At 37.6% G+C, this 24,564-nt stretch overlaps 1 protein-coding gene across 5 annotated transcripts in view; it reads left to right on the forward strand.

Annotated features, from left to right (window-relative positions):
* The window catches only part of LOC113111986 (transient receptor potential cation channel subfamily M member 4-like), a 106,300-nt gene that overhangs the window by 41,843 nt on the left and 39,893 nt on the right, over positions 1–24,564 (forward strand). For 2 of the 5 annotated variants that reach the window (XM_026277305.1, XM_026277301.1), the window contains exons 8-19: positions 950–1,183; positions 1,575–1,671; positions 1,803–1,924; positions 4,385–4,618; positions 6,345–6,446; positions 6,557–6,685; positions 12,939–13,068; positions 13,162–13,307; positions 13,384–13,496; positions 21,437–21,544; positions 21,631–21,680; positions 21,795–22,036. In XM_026277305.1, coding sequence (XP_026133090.1) covers positions 950–1,183; positions 1,575–1,671; positions 1,803–1,924; positions 4,385–4,618; positions 6,345–6,446; positions 6,557–6,685; positions 12,939–13,068; positions 13,162–13,307; positions 13,384–13,496; positions 21,437–21,544; positions 21,631–21,680; positions 21,795–22,036 — 1,707 coding nt within the window. The remainder of the gene's footprint in view (positions 1–949; positions 1,184–1,574; positions 1,672–1,802; positions 1,925–4,384; positions 4,619–6,344; positions 6,447–6,556; positions 6,686–12,938; positions 13,069–13,161; positions 13,308–13,383; positions 13,497–21,436; positions 21,545–21,630; positions 21,681–21,794; positions 22,037–24,564) is intronic. The other 3 variants (XM_026277300.1, XM_026277302.1, XM_026277303.1) reach the window with 2 other exon arrangements.

The raw sequence follows: 24,564 nt of genomic DNA on the forward strand, positions 1-24,564 counted from the left end.
CCAATTTATCTGTTACAGACAGTGTGACTTAGCAAATGTAAAAAAAAAATTTCTGCAACTAAGCAACCACTGTATTTTTCGGACTATAAGTCGCACCTGAGTATAAGTCGCATCAGTCCAAAAATACGTCATTATGAGTAAAAAAAACATATAAATCGCACTAGACTATAAGTCGCATTTATTTAGAGCCGAGAACCAAGAGAAAACATTACCGTCTATGCTGCTCAGTGTAGGATATACCATAGGATATATAGCATAGAGCGCCCTCTCGCGGCTGGAGACGGTAATGTTTTCTCTTGGTTCACTCTCTTAGTTCATTTCTCTTGGTTCATGTGAAATTAATTTCGATAAATAAGTCGCACCTGACTATAAGTCGCAGGACCAACCAAACTATGAAAGAAAAGAGTGACTTACAGTCCAAATTTTGGTCAACCAAACCTCTCCTTGTTGACTAATGGTTAGTCGACTATTTGGGGGCAGCCCTAGTTTTAGCCATGTAAAACATCAACATGTCATATCATTATTGGGTCCTCCAGTAATATGCTGTGTCTGTGCATGTGACATTGTGTGAACCAGTTTGGGGAAAATAATCAGATTCCTGAGGTTGCGGATTACAGGTAATAATGTCATTAAAAAAAAATATTTTCTTGCACAATATTGACCAGCACAGACCAATTGTTTTGCTTAATAATACCTCAATATATATTGTCAGGAGTCACAGCTATCAATTTTGCCTTGTCTTTGTTTTTTTAACTTTCAAGTACCGGTAGCCTCTAACTTGCCTTTTATGAATCACAGAGGACCATGGTTTCAGCTAAGAATCTTCCTTACTGTACTACCACAAAAAAAAAAGTCACCTATGTTTTGGTCTGAGGGTGAGAAAATGAACAGCCACTCTTCCATTATGAGCAAACTTCCCCCTTAATTGTTAATTTTTTCTTCATTTCAGGCATTAGAAATCTCTCTGAAGAATTCAATGCCCTGGTTGGTCCTGGCTGGTTCGGGTGGGCTTGCTAATCTTGTGAGTGACATTGTGGAGAATGTGCAATATGCTCCGATTTCAGCATTTGGAGGAGCAGAGAAGGAAGAAGGGTCTCCCAACATGGAGCTAAGAGAACGCATAACCACGAAAGTAAAGAAACAGTTTCCTTCAGAGCAAGACATGGACAAGCTTGTTGATAAGGTAAATGTCACACTCTGTACTTAATCAAACATAAATAATGATGAACGACAAATTGACTTTCATTTTTTAATCACTGTATAAGAAAATCACTGTATAAAAATAAAATAATGATGCCGTCATCTTTTTAAAGTCATTCCCTCTGTAATTTGGCAACAAATGTCTGGTGAACATTGTCATTTCGAACCCCCGTCTACAAAATAGTGGATTACTCAGTAAATTTTAAGCCATGATATTTAATATTTAGTTTTTTCATTCACTTATGTTAATAATTCAGCTGAAAAGCAAAAAAAGTCATTATTTTTAGTTGGACCTCTGGTTAAGTTGACATGTCACAGGCACGTTTCTTTAAGCACTGATTTTTTTTTCTTGTTGCTTGGCTCGCTTCTGAAAGGTTTTAAGCATCTACCAGAAGAAAGACCTCATCTCCATTTATCACGCAGAAGGAGCTGATGATTTTGACACTGTGATGCTTAAAGTGCTTGTTCAAGGTAGATTTAAACTGGTTATTGCAGTGTTTGTGTCACTTTAACTTCTAACCTTTTCTGTCTAAAGTGTACTTTGATGTTATTACATTTTGAATATTTTTAATCAACATAATTTTGCTGTGTGAATGTGTTAGCAAGTGAACAGCGAGTTTCGGTGACTACTAACCCCTATGTTGATGAGTTGAAGCTGGCTGTAACCTGGAACAGGGTGGACATTGCCAAGAGTGAACTGTTCAATGGAAACATTGACTGGAAGGTACAGTAGAGAATTGTGAGAAATATTCAATTAGCTTCTGAACTAACGCAAGTTGTTGCATGTTACTGTAGTTCAAACAGCACAGCATGGCACTAAAAAGGGGTAACGTCTTGGGTTTGATTCCCAGGATGAACTGATTAAATGTAAACATTGAATGAAGAGTCACTTTGGACAAAAGTGTCTGTCAAATTCATAAATAAAAGTGGCAAAACTGAAAGTGTCATTCACATAAAGGATTTATTTTTTATAAAAAAAATGTTTATGTATACTAGAGCCCTGCGTGGGACTGTTTTCTTCATCCCGCTCCCGCCCACTCCCGCCCAATCCCGCCGAATTTATCACCATTATCACCCGCTCCCGCAACGTATGTGTTACACTCCTGCCCGCTCCCGCAATATGTATGTCCACTTCAGCCCACACCCGCAAAACTCTTGACAATTTATTCCCGCACAATAAAAGAGATGCACTGATTTTGTGTCTTCACCTGTCCCGCAGGGGAAAAAAAAAACACGTATTTGTATTGATATTATTAAAGAGATTCATGGGGCCTTCATGTAAAAAAAAAAAAAAAAAAAAAAAAAGACAAAACACATAATACATTCAAATATCATTTCGTTTTTATCAAAAACTTTGCACATAAAAATAGACTGCTTTGCAAAGAAATATACATAATATGATAAAATAGGCTACATGAAAAACAGTTTTACAATTATTAGCTAAATGTCGCAGGTATTCTGTTTGAAAAATACAAATAAGAATAAAAACATTCAAACTTAGGCAGCCTGCTCAGTAACACTGGCATCATCACGCCCCTTGACCTAATTAACAAATGGCAACGAGGGGCTTTGCTCAAAAAACAAAACTAATAAATAACATTAGGTTCTTTTTTACATCATCTATTCTCCATCATGTCGCTACGCAACCTCCCTATCCCGCGGTGTTTTTTTAGCTGCCCATTCCCGCCCGCAGCAAAATTCAAACCGCCCGCTCCCGCGAGATTTGCGTTGGGTCCCGCGGGACCCGGCGGGACTCAATCCCAATGCAGCCCTCTAATGTTCTGTTCAAAAGGTTGGGGTCAATAAAAAACTAATTCATATTTTTATTCAATAAGGACACATTAAATTTATCAAAAGTAAAGACATTTATGATGTTTCAAAACATTTTCATTTTGTTCTTTTGAACTTTCTATTAATCAAAGAATCCTGAAAATTTTCCACAAAAATATTAAGCAGCACACCATTATTAATAAGTTTTGAACAGTTTATAATAATAATGTTTCTTGAGCAACAAATCAGAATGATTTCTGAAGGATCATGTGACACTGGAGACTGAAGAAATGATGCATCACAGCTTTGCATCACAGGAATTAACCGCACTTTAAATTATATTCAAACAGAAAATTGTTATTTTAAATTGTAGTAATATTTTACAGTATTACTGTTTTTACTGTATTTCTTAACAAATAATGCAGCCTAAGTGGGCAGAAGAGACATCTTTCAAAAAGTCTTACCATCCAAAACTTGAATGGTATCGTATCTTTTGAGAGGTTATGGTACTATAAAATATACTTTAACTGATTGACCAACCATATTTCTTCAGATTTCAGACTGATCAATGTATTTGAGCACAGGAAATTATGACCAATCTCAAAACTATTCCTTGTAGTCATACTAAAGGTTTCATATGATGCTATTTCATGTTTTTCTTTCTCTTTGGAGTGTATCAAGCTGTTCGTGCATGATTAAGATTCCTAAAGTTGCAAAGACTGAAGTCTTAAACCCAAAAAGATATTCTTTATAAAAGTTAGGACTTGTCCACGCCCTCCAAAAACGCCTTGGTCAAACATGCCCCCACATGTCTACATCACCATGTGGGAAGATTTTGGGTAGAGTAGTGATTCTTGTTGTTTGTTGTTTCTCTAATCACAAATGCAGACATTGTTTTATGTTGACGCGGCACGATGCACTGCAACTCGTATAAGACAAGATAAGTCATTATAATCCATAATTATGTCCCCAAAGAATGCAAATGCCTCATTTATAATGGGTTTTAATGTTTTTCTCTCGTCACTGGGACACGAGATCACAGTATTGTGAAGGGTGTAATATTTCCGTCATACACTTGAGGTATTCGGCCAATTACAGTGCACTGGATAGCTGGCCAATCAGAGCACACCTTGCTTTTCAGACGGATGAGCTTTGTAAAAATCGATGGGTTTCAGAAAGGCGGGGTATAGAGGAGACACAATAATGTACAGTTTGGGGAAAATATATATTTTTTTAATTCTAATTTTAATTTACATTTTTTACCTTAATCCACATTAACACATTGCATTAAACGAAATACACAAAATAATGTTCTTTAGCAATGCCATATGACCCCTTTTAAAATGTCCACTACTATTCTGTTATGCATTATGTGATGTGAATGATTGAAGTTGTTATATTTTGACATAAACAGTATGAAGATCTTGAAGAGTCCATGACTGATGCCCTGGTGAATGATAAACCCCAGTTTGTGCGTCTCTTCATTGACAACGGTCTAAACATTGTGAACTACCTGACTTACGGCCGACTGGAGGGTCTTTATGACTCCATCTCTAAAACCTCTCAGGCTGGCGTGCTGCTGCAGCATTTCCTGGAAGAGCGCATTAACGAGTCCAATGATAAGACATGCCGTGTCAGCATTTATGAGGTGAGATCTGGAAATGGACAAATATCGGCAGGTGTCCCCAATTATGACACCCACCTGCAGGCAGTTTCCTGATTATTTACACTGCCAGAGTATCTAAGATGTAAAATACTTTTTTCTGCTGAAGAGAAATTAAAGTTTTCAACTTAGAAGAAAACAATCCAGATCATTTTTGATTGTCAAAAATTCATATTCAGCCAGCTTCAAAGTAATCTGCATGACCCCACCCATCAAGTACAGCTCTTCTCTTTTAAATCGTCCCACATATTTGGTTTGCGCAGTGTAACATCGTGAAGGGCCCTTAAAATGTACAATTTACACATTCCTTTTGTCAGCAATGTGAGGTGGTTCTTGCTAGGACAGATTGCTTCACTAGAAAAGAGCTTTATTTGTCAGTTCGAGTCATGCAGATTATTTTAGAAGCTGCCTAAATATGGATTTGGGAATGTCAAAATTTCTCTTCGGGGGTGGGGGGGTCTGGGGGTTAGTAGATGGACACCACAACAACACTTAAAGTAATCATGGTATTCATGTGTTTCTTTTAATGACGGCTGTCAATATAACTACTGAACAGTTATTTGAACTGTACATTGAACTTAACAATGGAACATTTCTATTTACAACAATTATCCACAAAGTGTGCAGCTTTAAAAAACAGATATTTTTGTCTGCTTTTCAGGTGGTTAATGAGACATATTTTCTGCCGCATGCTCTCTGTCTGCTGGTGGGAATGTGGTGTGCTCAACTTTTTGTGCGCACAACCCTACCCTGTGCAATACAGAGACCAGAGGGGAATTGTAAATGTGCAACCATGTAGAGATAGAAATTACATGTCTTGTCAATTAGGCTATTTAGTTTGTTTAATAAAAGAACAAGGTATAGACCTGTTCTATAGAAAAGGAAACCTAAAATGACTTCTGTTGTGATCTGGCGCTATATATAAAATAAAATTAAATGAAATTAACAGCCTTCAAGGTGGACCGGTGGGGGCTGTTGGGAGGGGCATGTCATCCCCCTAATTTAATGGCAGGGAAAAGACTGATCTTGTTTAACCTGAAGGTGAGTAAATAGAGTACATAATCAGGAAATTTCATTATTTTTATGAACTGTTAATTAAAAAGTAATAGTTTTACCGCAGAAATGAAAGTTCCCATTTACTCACCCTCAAGTCATTCCAAACCTGTGAGATTTTCGTTTGTCTTCAGGGCGCAAATGAAGCTTGTTTTAGTTTCCACCATAACCAGTGAGATTTGTTCTTGCACATCAGTGTTCACATGTATATATGTAAATAAAGCCTAAATTCAGTCCCTTCCTGATAAATGATTGGGTCTCTTTAGTCAGTTTGGACTAAACAATTAAATACATATGGATTTGTTTTATAATCCCTTTATGGATGCTTTGAAGCATCAAAGAGTTCGTTGGAATGGAAGGACGGAAATTTCTCAGATTTCATTACAAATATCTTAATTTTCATTTTTGTGTTAACTATGCCTTTAATAAAATTCCTAACGTGCTGTATAACATATACTTGGCTCATCCGCTTGCCTGTATAAAGTGTGCATCAACAGTAAGATGTGTCCTGATTCCTTCTGTTTTTAGTGAGAGCTGATTTAAAAAATCATGACTTAAAATAAAAGGAACTGATTACAGAGCTGCGGTTATATTGATGTTTTGTGCACCAGTTGTGTGAATGAATATGTGCTGTTTTAAATTTCTCATCCTACTGTAGGTGAGTCTGCTGCTGGAGGATCTTTTGGGAGAGGTGTGCCAGCCCTTCTATAGGTCTTTGTTCAAAGTGGATGCAGCATCTACCAGAAGAAAAGCTTTGAAGGTACCAGACCTCACTTTAGTTCTGTATAATTTGAAAAGGAATTTTTTTGCACCGTCTGCTCAGTACCTAAAAATGAAATGTCGCTGTTCTCTATGAATACCCCCCTCCAGAGGGTTCGCAAGGTCCTGAAGGAGGAGTACTCGTATCAGCAAAGCATGTGCAGGCACCCGTGGTTATGTCTCTTCCTCTGGGCAGTGCTGCAGAACCGTGGTGAAATGGCGATCTTATGCTGGGAAATGGTAAAGTGCTACCGATGAGCTGCTGTAGTTATTGTAATATTGTTAGGGATGCACAATATATCAGTTATGGACTGATTTGAGAGATTTTTTTTTTTATTGTGTCATTATCGGTTGATTTTGGATATTTGATTGATCATGCTAATTTCCCCCATTTTATATTTAATAATTAACTGTAAGATGTAAATAAATTAAAATTTCCCATACATTGTGCCTGTGTGAATGTCTATATCATCGTTAAATGTAAACTGTATTGTTGCAAGCTCTATAAATATCCGCTGACATACAGTATACCCACGTAAAATGATTCACAAGTTCACCTTTACATATAATCTGGGCAAATAGTAAGTGTATTTTGGCGTGCGGTCCTTGGGGGAGGGCTCCGAGCCTGGAATATAGCCCGGACCCAGAGTATGGATAGGACTGTAGCTATCGCATATTTATTAATCGAGTATTCTACCAAAAATTCCATTGATTAATCGAGTAATCGGATAAAATGTGTTTTTGCTTAATTAAATTGCAATATTAATTATGCAAGAGAAAATAAGACTCCTGGGTCTCTTAAAATTAACAACTACGTTTCCTTATATATATATATATATATATATATATATATATATATATATATAAATTAACAACTACGTTTCCTTATATATATATATATATATATATATATATATATCTTTTTTTTTTTTTTAATGCATAGAATGTTTAGAATTATTAACATTTAATGTAATGGTATTTAGAACATTTAATTATTACCGATTGTTTCTCTGTCTGTTCTTGTACTGTGAACAATGACATAAAGTTGACTATTCACTAAAGTTGAATTAAGTGCATTTAAGTGCCATTCAGTTGGGGTTTTATGGTTGCTTTATTTTACAGTACGTGTACTTATAGTGTACTTACAGTGTATTTATCTAAGAAAGTTCTGGTAACACAAGGTAACTACAATGGGGTAGGGTTAGGTTTAGGGGTAGGTTCAGGGTTAGTACCTAGTTCTTACAGAGTCATTGAAATCACTATAATAAGTACATGGTATGTACCCGAGGAACAGGACTGTAAAATAAAGTGCTACCAAGCATTTTCTGAGATGCACATTAAACACATAAAACATTAATATAATTTATCTTTTAATTATTGAAAATTAACTTAACTTTTTGGTAAACAAAGGAGATTTACTATAAAAAATAAAAAATGGAAGAAATGTTGTGATTTAACCTTAAAAAAAGTTTTTTTTTTTTTTTTTTTTTAGAAGGCTATGTACATTCTGCTGAACAATAGTCTGTAACGTACCTTTACAGCTCTGTGTATAAGTGATGTGATGCTAGTTTTACTCAAATCAAAGGGTCAAATTCTCATGAAGTGACTGTCAGAACAGTTCTGGAGATGTTGTTCATGTGTTCACGTCCTTATTTTGTGAGACAGCAGACGCTGAAATCACCGCGAGCATCACGCGCACTTCAGTGTGTGTAATAAAGGAAGATGCGTTTCTGCTCCATTCATTAACACAGCAATTCAGAACATGCAGGATTCATATTTAAACAGATTGTGAGTCCATATCGTGATTTGATGTAAGTGCAATGACCTACTTTTTATTAATTCATTGAAAATTTGGCAAATTCCGTGCCATTCCTAGTTAAACTGTAAATTCAGTTTTTATGACTGGATTCCGTGATTCCCTCCGCGTTTTCTGCATCGCGGAAATAATAGGATCCTAGTTGTGGTATGCCAGCTCTATCTTGCAATGGACACACGCCACAACGCTCTCTTTATGTTTGCCCGCGCACTCAAATCAAAACACCGCTGACTCCTTGCAATATGCGATTTCGGACTCAGTGCTTGTGTCTCCTTCCGCTTTGTGGGTGACGTAAACGCGTTGTGGCACAGTTTAACCATTTGTGATTGTGTCTCATATTTACATCAAATTAATGATTCAATGAACCATTTATAAAGAACCATTTACTTCACTCCTGAAAGAATGAGCCATTTGAACGAATTAATAAATGAGTCGATGACTTAATAAGACATTTACAGCCACCTACTGGCAGTTTTAGTTTATGATTTAGAGTATCATTTCATTAAATAAATAATTAAATATTTTCATAGTAATAATAATAAAATTAAGAAAATAAATTATTTAAGTTATAGTTCACCCAACCAAAAATGAAAATTCTGTCATAATTTACTCACATGGTCCAAAAGAGTAGGCTATATGAAATAAATATTATAAAACAAAATATTTCTTGTAATTCCTGTTTGATGCTTTACACAACAATGAGTTAAAATGATCTTTTTGGAGTAATTTGTACATATTTGATGGTTTGATTAATTAGTCGCCACATCATGTAATTAATTCGATTAAAATTTTTAATAGCGTACCAGCCCTAAAATATATGTACATCCATAACACCCTTCAGTCAACAAGACAACTATGAGGGCTTAATAGACCCTTCCCCCGAAATTCGGCTAACGTCTCAAAAAGGCAGCAGAGGCCTATGGTTCCATGGCAACCAATGCTGATAGTACTGTATTTATTGCTCAAAGGAATGCGGGCAGAGCAACTCTCAATAGCAGTAAAGGCGGTGCAACTATAATGACATGTGAATAATCCTGCCCACTCTAAAGTTATAATAAACTGCAGTGGAAATGCAAGCCAAGCTTAAACCGTTCCGTACTGAGCCATGCTGACTCGTAACATGCAGTGGAAAAGTGCCATAATTAATTCATGGAAAAGCCATTCTGTGAAAAAGAACACAAATCTCCTCAGGACACTGTGTATACCATCACAGTTCTTAAATATTGTCTTTTATAGATCACTAGTTAATAAAACCCCACCTATACCATGCTTGGTCTCTTTGAATTTAGCTACATCCACACAAAGCCAGAGCTTTCCCTATCCGAACTTTTTTTTTTTTTTCATCTCCAGAAATATCCACACAAATCCACAAAACAATATAGTATATATGCCAGACCTGCATGTGACACTGTAATTCTGCCTCAGAGATACACTAAAAACAGAGAAGAAGACATGGACTATGCGCATAAACCTTGCGTATGGTACACAAACGAACATGGAACTATACATGTATTAATCTGTGTTAATGTTAGTTAATAAAAATACAATAGTTCAGTGTGCGTTAATGTTTTTGTTGCTGTTACGTGACGTAGAGGTGTCTGACTGGGGCAAGACATGGGCTTATGATGTCATCTTTCAGAAAATATAATGATTCGCTGTACACACAAAAAAACGCAAATGCAAAGTTTTCAAATGTATCCACTCTGGGACCCGGTTTAAAAAAAATATTGGTTTCACTCTCCCAAAAGTCCAGATCTGTGTGGATGAAACACCTATACGATACAAAACGCATGTGTATACAGCGAAACATGTCTCTTTGTGAAAGGGGCCTTTGTCTTCTGATGTTCTAAATAAGCTTTTACAGGTGCTTCTCAATAAATTAGAATGTCGAGGAAAAGTTCATTTGTTTCAGTAATTCAACTCAAATTGTGAAACTCATGGATTAAATAAATCATTGCACATAGACTGAAGTAGTGTAAGTCATTGATTCTTGTAATTGTAATGATTTTGGCTCACTTTTAACAAAAATCCACCAATTCACATTCTTAACAAATTATAATATGATGACATGACAATCAGCTAATCAACTCAAAACACCTGCAAAGGTTTCCTGAGCTTTCAAAATGTCTCTGACAATCATTGACACCCTTCACCAGGAGTGTACTGTAAGTCACAAAAATTAATTGGCAATAAGCTGGCTATTCACATAATGCATGTATCCAAGCATGTTGACAGAAAGTTAAGTGGAAGGATAAAGTGTGGAAGAAAAAGATGCACAACCAACCGAGAGAACTGCAGTCTTATGAGAATTGTCAAGCAAAATCGATTCAAGAATTTTAGTGAACTTCACACGGAATGCACTGAGGCTGGGGTCAATGCATCAAGAGCCACCACACACAGACATGTCAAGGAATTTGGCTACAGTTGTCATATTCATCTTGTTAAGCCACTCATGTACCACAGACAACGTCAGAGGCATCTTACATGGGCTAAGGAAAAGAAGAAATGGACTGTTGCCATTGGTCCAAACTCCTTTTTTCAAATGATAGCAAGTTTTGTATTTCATTTGGAAACCAAGGTCCTAGAGTACAGAGGAAGGGTGGAAAAGCTCATAGCCCAAGTTGCTTGAATTCCAGTGTTATGTTTCCAAAGTCTGTGATGATTTGGGTTGCAATGTCATCTGCTGGTGTTGGTCCATTGTGTTTTTTGAAAACCAAGGTCACTTCACCCGTTTACCAAGAAATTTTGGAGCACTGGTCTATTGTCAAGAGAAAGATGAGAAACAAGAGACCAAGCAATGCAGATGAGCTAAAGGTCACTCTCATAGAAACCTGGGCTTCCATACCACCTCAGCAGTGCCACAAACTGATCACTTCCATGCCATGCCAAATTGAGGCAGTAATTAAAGGAAAAGGTGTCCCTACCAAGTATTGAGTACATGTACAGTAAATGAACATACTTTCCAGAAGGCCAACAATTCACTAAATGTTTTATGAAGAATTCCAATTTGTTGAGGTGAATTGGTGGGTTTTTGTTAAATCTCAGCCAAAATCATCACAATTAAAATGACCAAAGGCTTAAACTAGACTTAGACTTAGACTTTCCATTCATAAAAGATCCTAGGATCTCATCTGATGTCTCTCTCTCTCTTTTTTCATCACCTTCATCTGGGAGAAAACTTTTGGAGTTCATCACACTTCAAACCCGGAAGAACTTGAAGAACTCCAACACCACCAAACCTTCAAACAATTAAAACTTTCATACGAGACTGCATCCGGACACTCCTTCAGGTGTGGGTGTATGAGAGAGGATGGGCGCTGGAAGGGCCAGGGCTGGCGGCATGTGATGGGACACAACTGATGTAATTGGAGCCTCATCACTGCTGCTTTTTAAATGCCGAGCATGCCTCTCCCCGGGAGACCGGTCTCTTCCCCATGCATGCACGCTAGTGTCCTTGTGGATCCAGGAATGGTGCGTGAAGGGACTCCTAAGCCGCCAGAGACATAAGCTGCCGGACCCATGGCCCGGACGAGAACCACACCCGTTACACAGCCGTTGGGCCAGGATGCTGTGCTGTCCTAGTCCCTTCAAGCGCCGCACCCAGCAAGATGGATCCAGCCACTGGAAGAAGCCCCTTACCTGGATCCCTCCTTCCTGAACACTGACTGCCCTTCAACATACCCCGCAGCATGACGAGGATACCAGATTTCCTGTTTATTTTGGACAATTTCACCTTTGGATACTTTTATTCCCTCTTTTGGTTATTTTTCTGTTAGTAAAAGCCTCTACTAGGCCACACCCACTGTGTCTGTCGTTTACTCCTACCGCCAAAAAGACAATGCGAGTATCGTACATTTAACTAAACTTAACAGAGGTTTAACATAAGCGGTAGACCACATTGTAAAACGGCACTGATGCTTTTTAACTCTGGTAGTTCTGACTCATTTTCAATAACTGCATTCTCTGGTTTCTCTCATGGCTTCAGTCATCCACTTTAGCTCCTCTTTTGTATGAATGTGTGAGTGAATGTATGTATGTTTTTTTTTGGTTTGTTTAGACTAATTTGTGATATTGTTTAGTTAAAAAAAAAAAAACTTGTGCACAAATTTAATGAGTTTCTGATTCAGCCTTGCTAATTAATGTCTCCTAATGATTTTAATCCTGGCTACATGCTCTAATGCATTAATAATGTATAAAATAATTTCCTGTGGCCAAGAAAATATCCTTTCCTAGAATGGATATGAACTTACACTGAACGTTCACTGGACTGGCAGATTAGCTGAGGGGAATTAAATTCTGCTGTCAGTTAATACTGGAATCCGATATTTATAATTGTAATGAATCATAATTAATTGTAATTGTTTATATACATTTCCCTTTTGAGCTAATTTGCTATAATATATATATATATATATATATATATATATATATAGAGAGAGAGAGAGAGAGAGAGAGAGAGAGAGAGAGAGATATTTACTTTGAACATTTATGGAACCTTCTTGACAGTGGAAAACATTTGTTATAGTGGAAAAGGTTCTTTAGATTTTTAAGGTGCTTTATTGCCTCACTGTCAAACACACACACATTATAAGTTTATTATGATTTATTAGATAATCTGTTCTCAGATAGAGATGTCCTGATAGCATACCGCTCACCTGTGCTGCTTTTCTCTATCAGTGTGGTGAGTCTGTTCTGACGGCTCTGGGAGGATGCAAAATACTGAGGGAGCTGTCTAAACTGGAGACTGAGACAGATGCTAAGCTCCCCATGAAGGAGTTGGCCACAAAGTTTGAGTGTATGGCTCATGGTAGGATGTGTGATAGCCTTTGCTATTGGTGTCTTATAAAACCAGTGGTAAAAGAAAGTTTAAGCTTTTCTTCCACTACAATTGTTTTGACAGATGTGTTCAGCACTTGCTACCAAACCAAAGCAAGTTATTCCTACAAACTGCTGATCCGCAAATCAAATCTGTGGGGTGATGCCACCTGTCTGAAGATGGCCATGGCTGCTGATACCCGTTATTTCTTCAGCCACGATGGAGTACAGGTCTGTTGGCATGCAGATATTCATTGTTTCATTTGAAATAAGGTAAGTGTTTTTCTTAAACATGTTTTCTTTTTAGTCCCTACTGTCTCAGATCTGGTGGGGTGACATGCAAAGAGGAACAGAGCTCTGGAAACTTGCCTTGACGATGATTATTCCTCCTCTCGTCTACACCAACCTCATCGATTTCAAGTCAGTACATAAGTAATGTAAATTACCTCAGCTCAGCCTCGTCGTGACCCATGTCTGAAGCATACTTTGAAAGACATAAACCACATGTTGGCCTGCGACAGCCCATGACGTCACTACCAGTGTGACTATAGTTTAAATAGGCGCCAGGAGAACACGTCATCCTCTTCTTCGTTTTCACTGTTTTGTTTGAAACATGCATCTTGAACGTGGTAAGAGCGATTTTTATTCTATCATGGCGAGCACTAGCAAAGTGTTTAGAGGATGTGTGCATCCGTGTCATCGTTATTTGACACCTGATGACACACACAATCTCTGCGTTTTTTGTTTGGGCAAAGAGGACTTGAGGGGACAATTAGCATGCACTGTGAGCGTTTTCAGATAAAAAAAAGCTCCGCTCTAGTTTGTCTCTCTTTTTAAGGAAAGTGGGGCAGCCATCTGGTTCCCGTGGTTCAGGACCCGCCACTGCTGAGGCACAGAGGAGAATGAGCTTGTGGGGATCGCAGGCGAATCTGGCCTATGAGTTTAACCTGTTAACCAGACCCCCCATTAGGGGACTCACAGCTGAAAGTGTCCTCCCTAAATTAAAATTGTAACAGTTCCTTACTTCATTGTGTTACACATAATTTTGGTGTCTTTGGAAAGAAGACCCTTTGGCCTTTACTTTTTATCAACCAGAGTTGATAATGCTCATAATGCTCTGTTTACTTGCTGAAATCCACATGGTGGTATGCTTACACGTAAAACTCTGCCCACTTTCTAAAATCCCGTACGGTAAGGGTTACCCTGGTAATTAGTTCCGTTCCCTTTCTCTGAGTGGGTTTAACCCCGTACCTTGAGCTCCACTCAAGCAGAGTGTCTATTAACACACTTTGAAGCATCACTCCCTTCAGCATTGAGGGTTATTGTGAGCATGGTGCTTCCTTTTGGGCACCCGAGTTCTCTCCCCTTCTGAGGAGTTGAATTCCTCGCTCTGTCGGCTGTTCTCATGAGCACGCTACTCCTTTCTGACTTTGGGAGTTCTACTCTCACGTGAGAGTTGAGTTCCCAGTTTTTCCAGAGCACCTGGAACCAGCAGCATCAAGTAAACTAGGCCCTTCCTTCAACTCTCTAATGCGCTGAGTTTTTGGCTAGCTTGCAGTACGCTTACCCTTTTGAGTCTAACGATCATGGTGTAGGTCGAGCCCCCTCTCTCGTTGAGAGCTGGTTTTTTGCTCCCTCAGCTAGGTAACCTGCTGTTAGCCATTCCAGCATTGGAACATGCTGTAGGTTGAGCCCCCTCTCTCGTTGAGAACTGGGTGTGTTGCTTCATCAGCTAAGTAAATTACTGCTAGCTGTTCCAGCATTGGAACATGCGGAAGGTCGAGCCCCCCTCTCTTTTGAGAGCTTGGTGTTTGCCGCTCCCCTCAACTGAATATTAACTGCTAGCTACTCCAGCATTATACCATAAGCTGAGTTGATGAATCTCAAACATATTGGTTTTGGGATGTAACATTCAATCTATGAGCTGCTCTTTCAGAGTGCCACGAGATCCCCTTAGAACAGTATCCTATTATTGTTATGGTAAGTGTGCACGTGAAGCCTTGCACACTTTCTAAAATCCCTGTGGTAAGTTCACATGTAGTACTCTGCATTCTTTACTAAAACTTATATGGTAAGGGCTTCGCGGTTGCTTAATGCCTATTCTTGAACTGGTAAAAGCCCCGTTCATCTTGGGTGCCACTATGTATCTATTTATCCTCAGATTACCTATTTAAACAGGGTATTGCTACTAGGGATCTGTTTAGACATTTCCTACGGCAAGGCTATAGCAAGCGGCAGCCCCTGTGTGACAGGCCTAGACTTAGTATGATGCTAGGCTCTTGGTTGTAGTCCTTTAAAATAATCTATGCTTGATTCCAAGCCTTGAGCTCTACCCCATGCCCAGGAGTATGGTCCTAACAGGTAAGTTTGGGTATATAGCCTAGGCCTTTGACCATAATGGATAATGTTACGGACAGCCATCTAACATCCCAGGGTCAACTGGAAATGGTAGAGTTGGTACTTTGTGCTCACCATGGTTCTGGCCTGCACTCCCCTCAGCATGGTGGTGTGGGTACACTGTTCCGCATAGCAACTCCTAGAGAATGCAGTTCGAAGTTCCCTTGAAATGGAACGTCTCAGGTTACTTATGTAACTCATAAGTAACTTCCCCTCAATAGGGAATGAGACCCTGTGTCCTCTAGCTTCCTGCCATGTTTTGGACACACGCTTCAGACACAAGCTTCAGACGAAGAAGTGGATAATGTGTTCTCCCAGTGCTATTAATACTTTAGTCACACGGATAGTGACGTCATGGGCTGTCGCTGGCCAATGTGTTGTTGGTGTTTTTCAATGTATGCTTCAGACACGGGTCACGACGAGGCATTCCCTATAGTGACCCCAAGAGGATGAAGTGTCTCATTCCCAACTCAGGGAACCATGGTTACATAAGTAACCTGACACATTTTCTTGCATCTTTCCTTAAATTATCACTATGCTTCATGTTTTTGCATTTAACATAATGGCCCTGCTAACCCTGCTAAAATTAACTAATTGAGAGGTTACTTACCTGTCAATACTTCTCAAATCCATCTTTTAAAATATAAAAAACTTTATACTATATATGTAACCTTGGACCACAATCATATGGGTATTTTTTTTATTGAGATTTATGTATCATCTGACAGCTGAATAAATAAGCTTTCCATTTATTTATGGTTTGTTTGGATAGCACAATATTTGGCCGCGATAAAACTAGATTCTGGAATATATATATATTAGGGGAGTCACGATTCTCCAAATCCTCGATTCGATTGCATTTTCGATTCTAAGGTCACATTTATTCTCTTTAGAGCACAGATTGTCATTTTTCAAACTAGACTTTTATGTAATATAATATCTGACCTTTGTTTGCAATGTACCACATTACACTGTCAAATTTAAAACTTTTATTAACAACATAATGTAACAATAACTTATATCTTTAGTCAATTGAAAACTTAAAATAAACTGCCATCCAGTTTCTCTTTTGTAGGTGCAGTCACAAAAGATGACATTCAAGTTCATAACAAAAACAAAAACAATAAAAAATGACTAAACTAACCTTCAAATATTACGATGTATCTATTTAAAAGATTAAAGATAAAACACTTGTTAAACACTTCACTGTCATTCATTTAGATTTATTTATATACATATATAATGTATCTATGAACAGTGTGTGTGTGTGTGCATCATTACAGTCTGTAAAATATGTGTATCTCTTATTACAAGACTCCAATCACTAGCAATCAGAAGAATTCCGGTTAATCAAGTATCTACAAAAGATCTACTCTATAAACAATGCATTAAATTACATTAAAGACAAAAATAAATTAAACAAGCAAAATAAATGATTACTCGCATGTATCTGGTCCACTGATGAAGTCATGGGTCAAGTCAAGTGAATTATTACTCATTTTCTAACAGGCGTCGAATACTGACTTTAGGAAAAGGGAGTATTGAATAACCAATGACATTTGAGATAACAACTAAAACAGCAAGCCCCGCCCCACGACTGACAAAAATAAAATTGTTCGCGCGAGCAGAAGTGAGATGATCGAGCGCGAGGATGTGGGGAATGCGCGAGAGTTTGAAATGAGCTCGCGGGCTCCCGTTTCTTCGCATCCGATTCAATTTTCCTCTCGCGGAAGCCATATAGCGCGCGCGCCAGCATCAGTTGAATGCTCGGTTATTTTTGTCATTGATTTGCCGTCATACAACATGGGGGCGTGGCAGCATCTACGATTCCATTTTTTAATTCGAAGTTCGAGACTGTGACTTTAATTTCGATCGATTTCGACACCCCTAATATATATATATATATATATATATATATATATATGTATATGTGTGTGTGTGTTATGTTCAAAACAAAGCATATAAAATAATAATAATAATTTAAAAAAAGAACATGAGAGTTTTAAAGTGGCTTAAGCTATGTGTAAACTTTTTCCCTACATCACATGCCAAACTAATAACATTGTAAGCATTAGCTACATCTTTAATTGCTGCTTTCTGATGTGAAAATTTTTTTTGTGATGAAAATAACATCTTTGTCAGTTATTTTATCTAAACAGATTGATTAACTTCTTCAAGATTTCAAAATCAGATAGCATGCTGATAATGTAGTAGCACTGTAAGATTACATTTGTTTGAACGCATTATTGCGAAAGCGATTGAGTGTGAATCTGTTTAAATCATGCTTTAACCTGAAAATAATCAGTAAAAGAAACAGACTAACTCTTAACATCCCGCTCGACTCTTGCAGTAAACCTTCTGATCAAGCTAAATATGTTGGCTATTGGCATGAATTTTACTTGTGATAAGAAGCTCATATTCAAGTGTTTGTGCAAAAATTATTAATGTGCATTAATGACAGGGAGGCGCCGTCCCATCACTTTAATTTTTCATGATAATGAATGTATAATTTTTTTATTAACAATATCGTGGTGTCTCACATAGGTAGGCTACATTAAAAATATATCTACAGAAAGCTTGAAATGTTTTTAAACGAAAAGGAATAGTGTAAAGTGTGAATGTTGCATTTCTCTTGTCGGAGAGAGCCAGCACTGTGAATATAACCAAAACAACAGTCCTATATAAACCGGTTCAGCGAGTGAAAGCCTCATAAGACACTGTCCATATGAAATGAAAGAGCAATTCACACCTTTATCTCGACCCCACAAGACATGAATAACTATCCTAAACCCAACCCCCTCCAGCTGAACAGAATTCGGTCTGTGTTTTGGCTCTTGAGGAACGGTGTGTTACTGGGCTGAAACATGCCTGCACTACACTTCATAATTTTCTCGCAGCCCATATTATTATTTTCACAAGACCATAATGATAATAACAAATCATCAATTAATAATTAATCATTATTTTACAAAAATCATTGTTATTTGTGATCGTGGATGTTTGCGGGAGGCTTTAAGACCAAGCGGAGTCCTCTGTTCCCGCCTCACAGCGCGCGGGTCTCCGAGGCTTCACTGTCTGCGGTTTGACTTTACTGAATTTGATTGAGGTGAACTTATTTATCATGAGCCCAACATTTAGCAAGGCAGGAAAATTCTAACAGAAGGAAGACGTATATCATTGAGCTAATGCTGTTAAAGAGAGAGAGAAGTCTAGGACTATTCTTAAACTTGGAGCTCATTATATTGATGTACATATCCAAACACCAGAAAAGTTATGCGTTTTATGAATAATGAAATGTTATGAAAATTATGCATTTTATTTATTCACATGCTGTATGGTTGAAATAATATTTTAGTTCACAACTCTAAGTTCCGTTGTTTAAAAAAATGCTTTGTTGGCTAATGTTTCATAAACCTTCAGTTGTTATGCTCTAAAATCAGAATCAGAATCAGAATCAGAAAGAGCTTTATTGCCAAGTATGTTTGCGCATACAAGGAATTTGTTTTAGTGACATAAGCTTCCAGTACACAGAGACACCAACACACAGACAAAAAAAAAAAAAAAAAAAAAAAAAAAAAAAGGTAGTCAAATAAATAAGTGTATAAACAATTGTGCTATAAATGATAATGGAATAGGATTGAAAAAGATGCAGGGATGTACTAGGATGGAGGGGTAACAAATAAATATAAGGATGTTGCACTTGAAATCCATGCCATTATTAATTCCACCGTATTTTTACCACTTAAATGACTAATATTTAAAGTCACAATTCTATAATGGACAAAATTACTCAGGCCAATGGTATTTTTAATGACATTATTTTATTATTATTATTATTATTATTATTTGATAATTGTATCTCACATAAATAGGTAAAGCAAAACAAATATTTGGATTGTCCCTTATTTTTTCCCTAGTTTTCCTAAAGAATAAATATGTATTTTTTACAAGAATAAACATAATAACATATTATTAATTAATAAAAATAATTTAAGCAATTAAAACCTTTTTTTTACTTCAATTTAAATACTATTAAACTAACTTTAAATTCTCAAGGAGTTTATAAGTTAAAAAAAAAAAGTTCTAAATGAACTTTTGTTAACAATATAATTAGAACTAACAATATAATTCGATTTTTTTTTTAAATGAATAATTCCTGTATAAAATGGAACAGCAACCTTTATATCAGTGGTTCTCAACCTTTTTTTCCAGCGGGCCGCACTATGGTCTTAAGTGCAAGTCTACGCATATGACATATAATAGATTATATGTCATAATAGTTAGGCTATAATATTATAAATCAGGTTTGTTTGTATTGCTGACGTAATATGTAAATTATATGCGTAGACTTGCACTTAGACCATAGTGCGGCCCGCTGGAAAAAAAGGTTGAGAACCACTGATATAAAGGTTGCTGTCCCATTTTATACAGGAATTATTCATTTATATATATATATATATATATATATATATATATATATATATATATATATATATATATATATATATATATATATATATATATATATATATATATATATATATAGGCCTTATATTTATTTACTGTTTAATAAAAATAGCATGCATATGATCCTTTGTGTTAAGGTCTTCTTTTAATTTTTGTTTAGTAGACTATCCTATCCTACATTTAAAAAAATAACAAATTGTAAAATAAATGTTTTTAAAATGTTACAATGTTATATCATAATGCTATTGTTGTTTTACTTCCTTCTTTTATCTCATTTTACAATTACATTCATTTCGCAATCTGCCCCTTTGCGCCACCTGGTGGTAGTTTCGGGAATGATTTTAACACGCGACTGAATTACAGTTACTGCCACGGCGGTACGCACGGCGGTAAGCCCCAGAAAGGCTGGCCACCTACTGTATATATATATATATATATATATATATATATATATATAGAGAGAGAGAGAGAGAGAGAGAGAGAGAGAGAGAGAGAGAGAGAGAGAGAGAGAGAGGCTTAACAAACCTTTATTTTATCACAATTATTTCATCAAAAATTACACTAAAATACAGAAACCATCGCATTATAAACTTTCTCTACATTAAAAATATAAAATCAGCACTTCATCTACAATTTCACACAAAACTTTTCCCACAGTCCAAACAGTTGAAAATTCTAACACATTATTTACCATTTTAAAATATGAAAACTCGACTTTAATTCGAGCGGCAACCAACCCTTTCAGAACACACTCTGCATCGACTGAAGACCTGAGAGAGAGAAATATATATATATATATATAGATAATAAGAAAGTTTTTAGGAATGCATATTTCTAATCAAAAATTAAGTTTCAATATATTTAAAGTAGGACATTTACTAAATATCTTCATGGAACATGATCTTTGCTTAATACCTAATGATTCTTGGCATAAAAGAAAAATCTATAATTTTGACCCACACAATTTTTTTTGTGTGGCTATTGCTACAAATATATCCCAGCGACTTAAGACTGGTTTTGTGGTCGAGGTTCACATATACAGTATATAGAAATAAATAAAATAAATATATCATCATGCCAATTTGGTAAGTTTTAATACAACAGGATAGAAGATAATACAAATCAACTAATGCCACAATTCATAACAGAATTCATTAAATCTATTGCTAAAATTTGCACAAATTTGACAAAAACCGAACCAGTGTTTTTGCTGTGTTTAGATTTTGAACAAACAAAATAAAATATTTTATAGAACACAAACAAACATAAAACTTTTATCTGGGTCAAAAAGACATGAACAGTATATTAAAGGATAAACTGACTTTTAATTACCCCAAAAAAAGTAGCACATAGAAAATATCTTAATAGATTAATAGAAATATAACCTGCTAGTGAAATTATGAACTAATATTTCCATTTTCACAAAATTTTATTCAATAGGCTACAATTTGAAAATGTACTGCTATGTAAGAATGACTGAAATATCACCTTTACAGAAAAGCAGAGAATGCAGAAGAAGTTAAATCAGTGATGGCACCTCCACCTTCAGCAACAGACTGTAATTACGGGGAGACTGTTTTCTCCTTCGCTGACATCAAACACCAGTAAATTGTTTTATATGATACATGCATTAATATAAGATCTCTGTAGACAAACATGTCTTTATCCTTTATCTTCTTGCAATATTTAGCAGTGAAGGTGATCATGAGGACTCAAATAACATCAGGCGACTAACAAAAGGTCTGTTTTTTTTTTATTTTAAAATCCACCAGATTAATTTTGTTTCCCGTTCTTGATCAGGTTGGCCAAATTAGTTCTTTCTTATTGGCTTCCCTGTTTACTCCTTCCTGTAAGCAGGTACTGCTACAAGTTTCCGACCCAAGAAGAGCCCGTTTTGGGTTTCCCGCTGGAAGCAGTTCTGGTACGCCCCTGTCACTTCATTCATCGGCAATGTTGTGATGTACTTCCTCTTCCTGTTTCTGTACGCCTACGTGCTATTGGTCGACTTCAAGCCGCCTCCGCCTGAAGGCCCTGCTGTTTCTGAGTATGTGCTGTATTTCTGGGTGTTCACGTTCATCTGCGAGGAGATCCGAGAGGTAGATGCTGCATTTCTCAAATCACCTCCTGTTTTTTCGCTAGGACGGATTTCCGTCAGTTGTAAAATATTAGAGGAAAAGAAATGTCTAACGAGTTGTTGTTGTTCTGCCGGCACACAAAAAATCATCCCCTCCACAGCTGCAGTGTATCACTGACAACACAACACTGCTGCATAATTCACAGTTGGGTTATTGGCAGAGAATGCAGAGCAGGACTTGAATTTGGCATGGGATTGTGGCTATTAATAATAATTCTACTCATTCTCGTAGGATCCATGCTTATAACGCGATTATGGAATGTATAGTTTTCATGTGATTTTGAGTCTTGAGAACTCACTTGTGTGCTCTCATTCTATGTGCACCCACAGATTGTAATAAGGAGAGTGACAGCTTTTAAAGGGGTCCTATTATGCTCTTTTACAAAGTCTTGATATTGTTTCAGGGGTGTACTACGTAGAACATGCTCTCATGCTTGGTGGTTTAAGAAACACATTATTTTTCACATAATTTACATTATTAAAATACCTTTCTCCACCGTGTCTGTCACAATCCACTTGATTAGTTATGGCTTTGGTGAAGGCTTACCTTCTTAAAAACAAAATGTGATGTGATTGGTTTTCAAATGACTTTTTTTCAAATGTCTGATTTAATCTGATGGTTTGTGTCGATTTGTTTACTCATCTGACCTACACGCTACATAGAATAAATGTTTTGCAGCAATTTCCCTCATTTTAAAGTCAAAAGCTGCAGGAATGAGTAATGCAATATATGTGCAATCCTGCATCCAAGTTCAGGACCTTATTAAACATAATTCTATTATACAGAGAACTGTGAAATAGATTTCCATGACTTTTCCAAAACTTTATGGTTTTATTTATTTTTCCAAAACTTTTCCAGGCCTGGAAATTGCTGTTTTTACATGTTTTTCATGACTGTACGAATGTGACGGTGGAGTGAAGGAAAGTCAGGAAACAGATGCGAGTTAACAGTTTTAATGAAGTGAGATGAACAATAAGACACAAAGGAACAATGCGGCTGAGAAGATGACACTCCGTGGTGGTGGTGAGGAGGTGAGGAATCCGGATGATGGGGGAGAGAAGGTGAGTTGTCCGGATGATGACGGTGAGTAGGCAGCAGGAGAGGATGGCACAAGAACTGCGGGGAATAGAGCCGAAGGTAAGAGTCCGTGGCTGAGTAGATGTGCGGAGAGTGAATGAGGTTCTGGGAAAAACACAGACATCCAACGCAGACAACACTAAAATCAACAAACAGGGTAACCGACATTAAACAACGATCTCACAAACACAAGACTGGAGACAAGCTAATATATAGTGGATGAGTAATGAGTGACAGCTGTTGCTGATGACAATTAACGGAGATGCCCAAAAGCTTATCAGTGCAGACGCAAAACACACAGATTTCACCACAAAGTGCAAACACCCCGAGATAGTACCCCCCCCCCCCCCTAAGAACTCCTCTTGGAGTTCCCAGAAGTGCCTACCTGCTGATTGTAGTCATCAATAAAGGAGTGATCCAGTATGTCCCTAGCAGGTACCCAACTCCTCATCCCCTCCGTCTCGAGTCCAGAATACGATTAACCGAATAGGTCGGTTCCCCATCTACGAGATGCGGCGGTGGGGGAACCGGAGTAGGTGGATTAATACGTGCATAAAACACGGGTTTAATTTTGGACACATGAAAGGTGGGGTGTGTATACTCTTGTACGCAGGAGGTAGTTTAAGGCGGACTGTCACCGGACTAAAGGTCTTGGTGATAGTGAACGGTCCGATAAATTTGGGAGCTAATTTATTAGAGACGGAACGCAGAGAAACGTTACTAGTAGAAAGCCACACCTTTTGACCCATGTCGTAAACAGGAGGGTTTGACTGGTGGCAATCGGCCTTGGCCTTAGTGCACTCCTTCATCTAGGCAGAGTCTCGCTGGCTCTGGTCCAGGTGCGGTGGCACCTCTGGACAAATGCATGAGGTTCCAGACTAGGAAAGACTGGTGGCTGGTACCCTACACTACACTGAAACGGAGAGAGGCCCATAGCTCACACAGGCAACGAATTGTGGGCGTACTCCACCATAGAGAGTTGGTGGAAGAAGGATTCTTGGAGACCAAACATTGCAACGTCCTCTCTAAATCTTGGTTGGCTCGCTCAGATTGTCTGTTGCTTTGGGGATGATAACCCGAAGACAAGCTAACCGACGCTCCTAAAAACTCTTTCCAAAAATTGGATATGAACTGAGATCCCCTGTCCGAAACCACGTCTACCGGGAGGCCATGAAGCCGAAAGACGTGATCTAGGACAGTGACCGCTGTCTCCTTGGTTGTAGGTAATTTGGACAAGGGAATGAAATGTGCCGCCTTCAAGAACCGGTCCACTATGGTCAAAATGCCCGTCATGCCATTAGAGGGCGGGAGGGCGGTAACAAAATCTAGAGCGATGTGGGACGAGGGTCTTGAAGGGACAGACAGCAGTTGAAGAAGCCCAAAAGGGGGTCGGTTAGATGACTTACCACTGG

The sequence above is a fragment of the Carassius auratus genome, chromosome 12, assembly GCF_003368295.1.
Source record: "Carassius auratus strain Wakin chromosome 12, ASM336829v1, whole genome shotgun sequence".
In the NCBI taxonomy this organism is placed as follows: Eukaryota; Metazoa; Chordata; class Actinopteri; order Cypriniformes; family Cyprinidae; genus Carassius; species Carassius auratus.